General features: G+C 60.5%; 5 protein-coding genes across 5 annotated transcripts; 4 read left to right on the top strand and 1 right to left on the bottom strand.

Annotated features, from left to right (window-relative positions):
* Positions 1-2,082: 2,082 nt before the first annotated feature.
* SLS55_005821 (uncharacterized protein) lies at positions 2,083-2,437 on the top strand (the record flags this gene model as incomplete). The annotated part of the gene is made up of 2 exons (XM_066777263.1): positions 2,083-2,089; positions 2,178-2,437. 2 exons carry the CDS (start codon positions 2,083-2,085, stop codon positions 2,435-2,437), a joined length of 267 nt encoding a protein of 88 aa, XP_066633105.1.
* Positions 2,438-2,918: 481 nt separating this feature from the next.
* On the bottom strand, positions 2,919-4,436 carry SLS55_005820 (uncharacterized protein; the record flags this gene model as incomplete). The annotated part of the gene is made up of 2 exons (XM_066777262.1): positions 2,919-4,073; positions 4,125-4,436. 2 exons carry the CDS (start codon positions 4,434-4,436, stop codon positions 2,919-2,921), a joined length of 1,467 nt encoding a protein of 488 aa, XP_066633104.1.
* Positions 4,437-4,838: 402 nt separating this feature from the next.
* On the top strand, positions 4,839-5,768 carry SLS55_005819 (uncharacterized protein; the record flags this gene model as incomplete). The annotated part of the gene is made up of 1 exon (XM_066777261.1): positions 4,839-5,768. One exon carries the CDS (start codon positions 4,839-4,841, stop codon positions 5,766-5,768), a length of 930 nt encoding a protein of 309 aa, XP_066633103.1.
* A 436-nt stretch (positions 5,769-6,204) lies between these two features.
* On the top strand, positions 6,205-7,241 carry SLS55_005818 (uncharacterized protein; the record flags this gene model as incomplete). Its single annotated transcript, XM_066777260.1, has 2 exons — positions 6,205-6,408; positions 6,471-7,241. 2 exons carry the CDS (start codon positions 6,205-6,207, stop codon positions 7,239-7,241), a joined length of 975 nt encoding a protein of 324 aa, XP_066633102.1.
* A 1,001-nt stretch (positions 7,242-8,242) lies between these two features.
* On the top strand, positions 8,243-9,972 carry SLS55_005817 (uncharacterized protein; the record flags this gene model as incomplete). Its single annotated transcript, XM_066777259.1, has 4 exons — positions 8,243-8,384; positions 8,491-9,023; positions 9,181-9,503; positions 9,663-9,972. The coding sequence occupies 4 exons, from the start codon at positions 8,243-8,245 to the stop codon at positions 9,970-9,972; spliced, it is 1,308 nt and encodes a 435-aa protein (XP_066633101.1).
* Positions 9,973-12,091: the final 2,119 nt, after the last annotated feature.

Below are 12,091 nucleotides of genomic sequence, written 5' to 3'. Positions count from 1 at the left end.
TGAGGTAGACAGCCGTGGATTGATTGTGATTATCGAAAGACAAGACTCTCCATACGTAGGAGATTCTTATGCCTTCCTCCCCAATGGTATTTCGACCAAGGCGCACAGAAATACGATCTCTCCGGCTCTGCTGCGCCTGTCTTACCTCATGAAGCGGCTCTGTCTGTATACCAAACCCCATCCCCATCACTCCCCCTTCTCCACCACCATCCCCTCCGCACGCACCTCATTCAACACCCTCTCCGCAATCCTCGTACCCTACCCCCGACAAGACCTCCACATCAGCCCCCCGTCCATCCCTCCACAAAGGCGAAAGAAAAGAAAAACTCACCTCCATACCCGCGGGCATACCCGCATACACACTAGCATGCAGCACGGTCTCGCGCACCTCGACCTCGGAGCAGCCGTTGCGGAAGGCGCCGCGGACGTGGACGGCCAGCTCGGGGCCGCGGTTCAGCGCGCACAGCATGGCGACGTTGAGCAGCGACCGCTGCCGCGGCGACAGCCCCGGCCGCGTCCACACGGATCCCCACGCCGCCTCCGTCGCCAGGTTCTGCATCGGCTGCCCGAACGATGTCGTTGTGGAGAGCGTCCGGTCCACGTGCGCGGAGCCTGCGACCGCCCGCCGCATCGCCGTGCCGGCGGCGTGGAGGGTCGCGTGGGCGGCGGCGATTTGGGAGGGGGTCGGGTCGTCGGAGGAGGAGGACATGGTGGTGGTGGTGGTCGGTTGTGGGTGTTTTCTGGATGATGGGGAGGGGGGTTGTGGAGATGATGGTGATGTACTTGAGGAATCTGAGCTTACCTGCCTGCTAGCTGGAGAGCCGAGGTCGTTGTCAAGGGCGAAAGGGTGTTTGGCGCCAGAAGGAATGCGGTTCTGGTGGGAAGTAGTGCTTGCTACTCTCATGCGTTCGGCAATGCGCATTCCTCAATGGCATCGCCCGCACCACTGCTCTCGCCAAACGCCAGAGACTGCTTGGCCTTGATCTTGTGTGCTTGACCCGAGAGTTCAAAGTGTTGGGAGCTCGGGCCATGAGGGGTAGCTCGGGGCCACAGTGCGGGGCATCGCGGGGCACCAATCCCCTCATTGTGTGACGAGCCCCACTCCCGCGCCACTTCTTCATCGGATTTACTTCCACCGATCAATCACCAGTCCCGAGCCAAGACGGTATGGGGTTCCTTTGCCAGGGCTTCGCGGCTCGAGCAGAACCCTCTCACGTTCCAAGAGGGGTACAATGGACTGAGAGGGTCGTCCTTACGTCCTGTTGACTGTAGACTCCTGCATCCACTGATACAGAAATGACGACTTACCACCTCGACGATTCCGAGTTCCAGGCGCTGAAGGGAAAGACCATCATCATCACCGGCGCAGCATCCGGCATCGGCCGCGCCGCCGTCCAGATCGCACACAGTGAACCGCTCTCCCCCCTAAGTAAAGAAAACCGCCCACACTAAACCAACCACGCCCGCAGAACACGGCGCCAACGTCGCCATCGCCGACTGGAACGAAGCAGCAGGCCAAGCGCTTCAAACCGAACTCAACGAGTTGCGCCGTTCACAACCCCCTCCTCCATCACCCATCACTGACGCAAAAACAAAAGCCCCGAGCACATCCTCTTCCACCGCACCGACGTCTCCTCCTGGCCCTCCGTCCTCTCCCTCTTCGACGCCACCGCCGGCCACTTCCCCGGCCGCTCCCTCGACGCCGTCCTCTCCAACGCCGGCGTCAACACCGAAGACTTCGCCGCCACCATCGACGCCACCGACCCCTCCACCGGCGCGCTGCTGCCGCCCGACCTGTCGACCGTGAACGTCAACCTGGTCGGCCAGATCTACGTCGTCAAGGCCGCGTTGCACTATTTCGGGCGCCAGCAGCAGCAGCAGCAGCTCGACGGGGAGGAGGAGGGGAAGAGGCGGCGGCGGCGGCGGCGGCAGATCGTGATGACGGGGTCGGCCGCGAGCTTCGTCGACTGCCCGCCATTGCATCTGTACTGCGCGAGCAAGACGGGCGTGTTGGGCCTGCTGCGCGGCTTGCGCTCGCAGGTCGAAGCTAGGGGCGTGTCGGTGAATATGGTCGCGCCGTGGATGACTGGTACGTTGAGCTTTTTCGAACCATATACTCGAGGGATATATATATGCGGGAGCTGATCACTCGGCTTTTCTTTTCCCCTTTTGCGCAGAAACGCCCATGCTGCTACGCGAGTTTTACGACGTCTGGGCCGGGCTGCCGCGGAATACGCCCGAGGGCCCCGCTCGCGCTTTGCTGCTGCCGGTCGTGAGGCCCGAGGTCAATGGGAAGTCGTTTTATGTTGCTGGCAACGAGATTGTCGAGGTCGAGGACAAGACGCATGAGGCGCAGCCCATCTGGCTGGGAGAGCGGTTGAGCAGGGATGTGGATGAGGGTCAGGGGCGGTTGATCCCGCTGGCGCCGCCTTTGTGAGTGTTGTGTGGGGACTATGCGCGATGCTTGGATGAGCTCCCCTTTGATCTGGATTGGCGGATGTTGGAGCAAAAAGCACAGCCGACTGCACTTAATGCAGAACTCGGTAACCTCCCTTATATTCCAACAGCGGATCGCTGGGCTTTTGACGTACCGTACTGTTTCATTGGCATTCGGGGGATGGTGGACACCGCAACTTGCGTTTCGAAGGGGACACCACTGAGTTCTTCTGGAGAGGAGGGACGGGGTGGCTTGAATCGTATTCCGCCTCATGGCCAGGGAATCTCTGTTTTGCACCTCTTATCCTTTTCTTCTACATCGCCTTCCCATCCTCTTTTCGCTTCTCACATCGAAGGCAAGTGCTCACTGAAAGACATTGACCTTCGAGGATGTTACTTCATTTGTATTGAACTCATGTTCGTTCGAGAGCCTAGCGGAATGTGAAGCCTGAACAAATTATCAACAGATCGCTCCCACCTCCTCAACGAATCTTCAGCCCCTTCGCCGCCTTCGCCAGGATCTCATCGACCTCGGCCTTGTGGTTCGAGAAGTTATCGACCAGGTCATCCCACATCTTCGGCTCGTGCTCGTGCTTCTTCTCGCTGTTCCACGCATAGTCAGTAATGGTAAAGGGGCGGCTGCTCTCGAACATGAACGCGATGCTGGCGAGCGAGATCTGGACCTGGGGCTGCTCGTTCTCGGACGCGGCCTTGAACTGCTCGTACGCGACGCCGTGCGGGACCATGCCGCACTCGAACGAGATGCTACCGGGTTGAAACGCGTCCGAGCGGCCGCCGTAGTCGCCGTAGATCAGGCCCATCAGCTCCGACGCGACGTTGCGGTGGTAGTACGGCGGGCGGTACGTGTGGCTGGCGACGTCCCAGCGGGGCGAGAAGATGAGGAAGTCGGCGAGCGGCGCGTGCGGGTCGCGCGACGGCGCCGTCAGCACGCAAAAGACGGACGGGTCGATGTGGTCGACGGATATGCTGCCCACGTTGACGAACTTGGTCAGGTCGTACTTGAACGGCACGTAGTTGCCGTGCCACGCGACGACGTCGAAGGGCCCGTGGTTCTGCGTGCTGCGGAAGTATCTCCCGCCCAGCTTGTACACCACCTCCCACGGGTCGTCGCGCGTGACCTCGTACGCGGCGACGGGGTGCTGGAAGTCGCGCGGGTTGGCCAGCCCGTTGGCGCCAAGCGGGCCCAGCGCCGGGAGCTCCCAGGACGAGCCCCAGACCTCGAGGATGTAGCCGCGCGAGGGCCCGTCGGGGATGGCGACCTTGAAGCGCTGGCCGCGCTGGATGACGCAGATCTCGCCCGGCTGCACGAAGAGGTGGCCGAATTCCGTCTGGATGTCGAGCGCGCCCTGCTGCGGCACGATGAGCATCTCGCCGTCGCTGTTGACGAAGGCCTTCTTCTCCATGCTCTTGTTGGCCAGGTACACGTGCGTCGCCAGCCCCTCGCGCAGAGTGGGGTCGCCGCTGCCCGCCACCGTTTTGAGGCCCGTCACGAAGTCGGTGGGCTCGTCCTTGGGGATGTCGAAGGGCAGCCAGGCTAGCTGCGTCGGCGAGATGTGCACCCGCGGGTTGATGGTCAGGAAGTTTGTCTCGGTATCTTTGAGGTCTGGCAGATCGGTCTGACATGCATCATCAGTACTTTGGACTGCGGCGCCGCTTACACTACTTACGAAGCCTTGATGGGCAACAGCCGGGCGCGCTCGATAGAGCCAGGAGCGCTTGTTCGCATGTCTGGGGGCGACAAAGGCCGTGCCCGTCATCTGTTCTGCATACAGCCCAAAGCGCACATGGCGAGGGCTGTTCTGGCCCTGGGGAATGGTGCCTGGGACTGCCTCGGATTCGAAATGGTTGCCGAACCCGGGCTGGTACTCGTACGGGTCGTTTTTCCTACTGCCGAAAGATGGTATCTCGCCGTTCTTCTGGGTCTCAGCCCAGTGGAAGATGTTCTGGTACTCTTTCGGGTCGCTGAGTTTGGTCGACATGGTGTCTGGCTGGGCAGGAGGGGAGGGAAATGCGGGTTGGAACGGCGTGTGCAAGCTCCTGCATTTTATCCAAGCTTGCTGTTGTTGATCGGCAGTTGCACGTCGGAAGTCGAGGTTGTTCGTGTTACAGACGACGGGGACCCGCAGCGGGGAACTGCAGGATGTGGGGTACGAGGAGCTTCCCCCTTCGAGCGAACCCTTTAGCAATCCGTGCCTTCCGTATCGTCGCCGCTGGCAATTGCACCGCTTCTCTCAACCCCGTTGTCGCTGAATAGCTACGTCTTCCAGAATTTGTTCCGATTAGTGGCATCACCCACCAGAGCCGTTGGCTGCCCGATACGGCAGTGTTTATTGCCGAGACCCTATATCCGACAAGTGGAGAATTATCTCGTTGCTCAGACCATGGCGTTACTCTCGAGTCAACCTGGCCAGACTTTCGTTACTGTGTCTCCTATTGCTGCAGGATTCATTACTCTCCCCGACAAGTTCTTCGTCCATCCAGCCGATTCCGACGCCAAGCGGACAGTCCCCTCATTGGCTTTCCTCATCACCCACCCAGGGTCCGACGTCTTTGGCAACAGTAACAAGCCCCTCCGGCTGATGTTTGACCTCGGGCTACGCTCGAAAAAGGAGCGGTACATTGACGTTCAGCAAAAGCATCTCCGCGGGCGCGAACCATATCAACTCCAAGGCGCGGCGGAGCAGTTGAGAGCCGGCGGTGTTGCGCCGGAAGACATTGATGCAGTCATGTTGAGCCATGTGCACTACGATCATCACGGCGACCCGGACGATTTCCCAAACGCCGTCTTCCTGGTAGGCCATGGAGCGTTGAACATCCTCGAGCATGGGCTTTCCGGCAAAGGATCTCACCAGCATTTCGATCCGAACCTGTTGCCACAAGGCAGGGCGGAGGAGCTCCCTGCGACAGGCGGAGAAGCCTCAAAGAGTCGTACAGGCTGGCAATGGACAGAGGTTGGGCCATTTCCCGCGGCGCTGGACTTGCTTGGCGACGGAAGCATCTATGCGATCGATACGCCGGGGCATCTGCCGGGGCACGTGAACCTGCTGTGCCGCACCGGACCGCAGTCTTGGGTGTGTCTGGCGGGCGACGCGTACCATGATCGCCGCCTGCTTACCGGCGAAAAGGAGATTGGTTGCTGGGCTGACGAATCCGGCGAGACGTTATGCATCCATCTGGACAAAGATGCGGCGAGCCGGTCCATCGAGCGGCTAAGGAAGCTGGCTGAAAATGACCATGTGGAGCTGATCGCGGCCCATGACGATGGCTGGTACGAGCAGAACAAAGCTAGAATGTTTCCCGCGCATCTTTAGACTCGGCGGATCAATGCTAGATGCCTCGTAACGCTGGTGAGAAAGCCGGGAGAGCGCGCAACGAGATGACTGAGTCACACATCGTAAGACCAAGCATTGCCCATCTTCTTGCCCGCTGAAGCAGGGTTCTGCGCCGCAAGTCCTTGCCTAAGTCTAGGGGCACCATCGGAGCGACGGAAAATCGGTATGTGCGAGATGGAAGAGATGGAAACGGGAAGCGCGACGTGACAGGACGCGTGCTGTTTCCCCGCATCGAACCCCAGTGAAGTCGTGGCCGGCTTGTTCTCCAACTTGCATCAACCCCTCACGCTACGCCATCCTCCTCGCCGACAAAATGACTGCCCACTGGCACTTTATGTGCTGCTTTTCAGCCTCGTCCCATCCCAGCTGATTTCTTTCGTCTCGAGCCACTTTCTGTACTCTTTTGCGGCTCAGCATGGCATCCTCGTTCGACTCCATCGGCTTCATTGGCCTGGGCGTCATGGGCCTGCCCATGCTCGAAAATCTCATCAAAAAACTGCCAGATGGCACCAATTACTATGTGTACGACGTCTCAACATCTGCAATGGACACGCTGTGCGCACAGTATCCGGAAAAAGTCCACGCATGCGCCAATTCCCGAGAAGTCGCGGACAAGTCGGTAGCGTCCCTCATCCGCGAACCTCGCATGCACACCATCAAACTGACCGGGGCCTTCAACAGAGCGTGATCCTCTCCATGGTGCCCGAAGGCTCGCACGTCCGCGCCGTATACCTCACCCCGGACACGGGCGTGCTCTCGGCCAACATCGGCAACAAGCTGCTCATCGACTGCTCGACCATCGACACGGCGACGTCGCTCGAAGTGCGCGCCGCGGCGCAGGCCCTCTCGCCGCCCGCGCACTTCTACGACGCGCCCGTGTCGGGCGGGCAGCTGGGCGCGCAGAAGGCGACGCTCACCTTCATGCTCGGCTGCGCGGCGCGCGGCGACGACGCCAACCGCGCGCGCATCCACTCCCTACTCGCCACCATGGGCGCCGCCGTCTTCGCGTGCGGCGGCCCCTCGCTCGGGCTGACGGCCAAGCTGTGCAACAACTACTGCAGCGGCCTGATCGCCATCGCGACGTCCGAGGCCATGAACATCGGCATCGCGGCCGGCATGGACCCGCGCGTGCTCAGGGACGTCTTCCACGCGAGCACCGCCCAGAGCGCCATCCTCGACAAGTGGTGCCCCGTGCCCGGCGTCGTCCCCGGCGTCCCGTCCAGCGACGGCTATCGCGGCGGCTTCAAGGTCCAGCTGATGCGCAAGGATTTCGGGCTGGCCGTCGATGCCGCGCGGAGGTTGGGCGTCAGGCTGGCGCTGGGCGAAGCCGGGCTGGAGACGTATACGGCGACGATGAAGGATCCGCGGTTTTGGGATCTGGATTCCAGAGTCGTGTATCGGTATCTGGGTGGGCGGGATGATTGGAAGAAGGACTTTGATGATGTCGATTGAGGTACGGATAGGTGTTGCGTAGGAAGCTGGCTTCTCTGAAGATATGGTAGGTAGAAAGATGGTTAGAGCTAGGCTTTGGGGTTCTGTCCGCACGAACATCCTCGAGAGCCGGATTATCCAACCTAGCGAGATGAAACTTCGGTCTACTCAATACATTCTCGACTTCACATTCCCAATCGGGCCTATCGACTGACTCGACGAAGAGAATGAGCCCACAGAAAGCACCCCATAAAAGCAACATCGTGGCTTATCAAACAACACTGTCCGCATGCCCCCACAAAAAAATAGCCGCAAGCCCACCCGTCACAGCCCAGAATAGCCAAACCGATCTCGGAAGTGTTTCAAAAACATAAAGGGTCGTGCCACCTGCCTTTGTAGCACATCCGAGCCCCGCACTACCTACCCCGCCCGCCTCGAGTTGACTACCTCAATCGTCATCACCAAAAGACTGCTGCCAAGCGAAAAGACTGAGGGGTGCGGCAGCCGATTCGTTGCCGGCTGCTAAATCAACAGCCGGATGGCGCTCTCGTGGTCGAATCGGCAACTGCTGCATGCTGGCTCTATATCCGATCCGACGGCGGTTGGCTACGACTCTTGCGCCATTGAAGAAGCTTATTTCCCCACATTCTCATGACTTCACGTTCAATGCCCCACTGCCAGATTGCCCCATTGCTACATCGCCCCGAGCCGCCAAGGGACACTGAAACAATTCATCTTCGCCTCCAGGCTCCGACACCGCAGCCCCGTACCTTCGCACGAGCGATTGAGACGTCAATACCCAGCAAATAAAACAAGCCGGTTGAGCCGCCCATTCTGCGCCCCTCATTGAAACCTTTTTACTCACCACCACGAGTTCCTGCCTACGGGGACCGACCCTCTTCAGAGCCAGCTCTACACCAACACCACCCACGCAACCCCAGCCCAAAAAGGCCGCCCACCGCTCAGCCAAAAGACCGCAGACCGTCGAGAAAAGGAGAAACGAGAAGGGAAAAAAAAAAACAATGCCACCCACAAACATCATCATCTCCGGCGCCGGCCCCTCGGGCCTCCTGCTCGCCCTCCTCCTCGCCCGCCACCCCACCTCGCCGCAGAAGGACCCCATCACCATCACCCTCTTCGACGCCGCCTCCGGCCTCGACCCGCGTCCGTAAGCTCCCCTCCACCTTCCTCCCTCCCTTCCCCCACCAACCCCCCAACCAACCAACCAAAAAAACCCCTAACCCCAAAAAAAATTAAAACAGCCGCGCAGCATACTACGGCCCCGCCGCCATCCGCGTCCTCGCGCACGCCGGCATCCTACCCACCATACGCAGCCGGGGCTTCTCGCCCAAGTGGATGACGTGGAAGAAGCTCTGGGACGCGTCCCGACACTCGACTTACCCACCGACCGAAGCGACAGCGACCGGCAGCGACGGCAACGGCGGGGCCGCGCTCTTGGGGAGGATCGATCTGGATAGCGGCGAGGGCGATCGGACGGCGTGTTTGGCGTTGGATGAGCTGGGGGCGGTGCTGGTGGAGGCGTTGGAGGGGTGCTGCGGCGGCGGGAATGTGTCGGTGGTGTGGGGGGCGAGGGTTGTGGGGGTGGGGGAGGAAGAGGGGGAAAAGGGGAGGGCGTGGGTGGATGTGGAGGTGGTTGGCGACGAGGGGGAGAAGAGGGTGGAGAGGAGGTATGCGGATTATGTGGTTGGGTGCGATGGGGCGAGCAGCGCGGTGCGGAGGAAGTTGTTTGGGGAGAAGGAGTTCCCGGGGCGGACGTGGGACGAGCAGATTGTTGCGGCGAATGTGAGTTTCTTGGATTGCTCTGTAGGGGAGGGGGCCCATATCCTCTATGGGTGATGAGGGAGGGAGGGAGGGAGGAGAGTTGGAGAGAACCCCATGCAGAGCAGAGCTCACCACGCGCACGTAGTAGTTGCTGACCGACTCTCTCTTCTCTTCACAGGTCTACTACGACTTCACGCGCTGGGGCTACACGGATATCCAGTTCTTCATCCACCCCGAACACTGGCACATGGTCGCGCGCCTGGCCGGCCCGCCGAAGGAATACTGGCGCGTCTCGTACGGCGAGCGGTCCGGGCTCAGCCACGACGAGCTGCTCGAGCGGCTGCCGGCCAAGTTCGCGGCCATGCTACCGGGCAATCCGCAGCCGGGCGACTACGAGCTCGCCGGCTTCAGCCCCTACCGCGTGCACCAGCGCCTGGCGCCCAGCATGCGCGTCGGCAGGATCATGCTGGCCGCTGACGCCGCGCACCTGTGCAACCCGTTGTACGTTCCTAGCCCCATCCACTCACTCATCTTCGTTTTCCCGCATCCCGCAGGTGCCCCTGAAGTCCTTACCTGATTGGGCTTTGCATGCCACAACGGCGTTCTGCATCGTGCAATAGAAAGACATGAACCAACAAGCTGACGACCACGTTCCAACAGCGGCGGCCTCGGTCTTACCGGCGGCATTGTCGACGTTGGCGGGCTGTATGACTGTCTTGCCGGCATCCACGACGGGCTGGCGGATGAGTCGATTCTCGACATTTACAGCGACGTGCGGCGGCGCATGTGGACCGACATTGTCGACCCCGTGTCGAGCGACAACATCCGCCGCCTGTTCGGCCAGGACCCGGATCGCGCGGCCGAGACTGACGACTTCATCAAGCTGATCAACGTCGCCGAAAAGGATGAGAGGGTGAGGGATGAGCTGAGGGCGGTAAGTGCTATCTTATGTCTTTTCTTTGTTCCCTAGGTTCGATCACTTCTCGCGTTTCGGCCGATGAGTCTTGCTTGCGTGGCGGTGGAGAAAGGCGCCGCGCGACGTGGGCGATGACGCATAGGTGAGAAGGAGACAAAGAGAAGAGGACGGGAAGAAAGAGGGAGGCGGGTGCGGCTCTGCTCAACTGCCGCTACCCACACGGTACCCACCCGATGTGCTTGCACTCGGCGCTCGGTCCTTTCCTCCTTCTATCATGATGATTTCCTTTGATGATGATGACTCCCGCTTTACTGCGCACCTTCCCACTCTTTTCCTTGCTTCTTTACGGGAGAAATCGGAAGCAAGAGAGGATGAGATGGCTGACGGAAAGAGCGGGTCCTTCCCTCTCTGTGACACCAGGGCCTCCATGCGATCCAGTACGATTTCAAGCAGCATTACGGTAACGCGCAATCGTCTTCTTCCTCAGCTGCCGCAGAAGCAGACACCGACGCGGCAAAGACGAGCAGCGGTAGTAGCGCTGGGCATTCCGGTGTCGGCGTCGCCGCGGCCTCAAACTGACGTGTTAAGGTGGCAATTGATTGGAAGGGAGAGAAGCGTGAGAGAAGGAGGATGAGAGGATGGGGCCGACAATCCAGGAAATTTTTCGCAGATCAATCAAGTTTCAGGCAAAACGTATGGAGCCTGGCAAGCAGGTGGTGGCGTTTTGCGGGCCTTCGGAATTTTTTTTTTCTCGCTGCGTTGTTTCCAGTGTGCGTGTTTCGGAGCCGTGGAGGCTTGGTGGTTCGAGTCTCGTTCGAGCCGTTACGGGTCCTGTCGTTGCGTGGGCGGGCAGACGCAGTTGCGGGTTCCGTGGTTTGTGTCTCTCCTGGAGTGGCTGGCTATCAGGCGTCTACAGCGCTTCCATCCGCTACGTAGCCTTACGTGTGGAGAGAGGGAAAGAGGAGGGCAGACGTGGTAAGCGGATCGAATGTTGCGCGGGGGACGCGGAGCGAATCGAAAAAGCTTGTGCAGCTACAAGACGCGGTGCGACAGCCATTAGACGCCGCATTACGTGACTCGCGGAGCAGGTGATCAGAGGTGGTAGCGAAAGGTGGTTGTTGTTGTTGGTTCTTGTTTTTCGTCTCGCGAGGCTTCGTCCGCAACACCAATGCCCATCCACCCGGGATGAGGCGAAGCCACGAGGTCGCATAGGCGGTCTGCTCTTCAGCCCTGCCCGACTGCGTACGTAGGCCTGCGTTTCTGGGCATCGACTGCCTGTCCACTGGCTGCGTTCCCTTCTGTGCGCCTTCCGTCTTGCTTCCCTTTTGCCTCCTGCATGCCGCGAGCATGCCACTGTCACGGGCAGCTGCGAGCTAAGGCAGGGCTTAGCTACAACAACCACTTCTGCTGTGGGAACCGAGAGGCGCCAGACCAAGGGGCGGACTTGATGAGGGGGAGTGTCTGGCGTCTCTGTCGGTCTGGCCGTTGACCTGTCCCTCTCCGGTAGCACCCGACGGCCCGCTACACAGAGCGGAAGGGAGAAGGGAATAACTGGGGATGTCTCTGACTCGCCGAGTGAACAGCAGAAATCAAGGAGCGGGATCTGGGAGCTATGGCGAGCCGGCGGTACGAGCTGTTGCTGTGTCCACGTCCTGCTTCGGCGAGGTGAGACAGCAATGCCTGCGATTGCATCAATGTCAGGCCGCCGAGCGCGAACGAAGCTCGACAAGGCCGCACCGCTGCCGGCTGCCTGCTTGCTTCGCTGTGCCGACGACCTGCTTCGCTCGACTCTGGGCGCAAGTGATGGAGCCAAGAGTGCGAAAACGGATGACCTGAGGCCGATGGCGACAGGCGGACCGATCCCTGCACCGAGGGGCGCATTTACGGTGCGGCTCGGCAGCCGATAGCCCCTGCTGGGTGGGGTTGGAAGGAGCCACACGGCCTCGCCGCTTCGCTGCCAGGCACTGTCGCGGCTCTTCGATTTTTCCCTCAGCAGATACGTGCGCGCCCGGGAATAGAAACATTGCAGGCCAGGCGCATCGCCGCCTCCCGTCACTTATCGCTACATGCTGCACACAAATTAACGTTCTGGATGCAGCCGGTCTGCAGGGCGCATGGCGGGGATGCGGGAGTGCGCTGCGCTTGCACATGGGACAGATGGGCTGCAGGCGGC

This window comes from Diplodia seriata (genome assembly GCF_021436955.1).
Source record: "Diplodia seriata strain FDS-637 chromosome Unknown scaffold_5, whole genome shotgun sequence".
NCBI lineage: Eukaryota > Fungi > Ascomycota > Dothideomycetes > Botryosphaeriales > Botryosphaeriaceae > Diplodia > Diplodia seriata.
The sequence above is the reverse complement of the archived record's forward strand: the minus strand, read 5'-3'. Positions and strand labels throughout refer to the sequence as shown.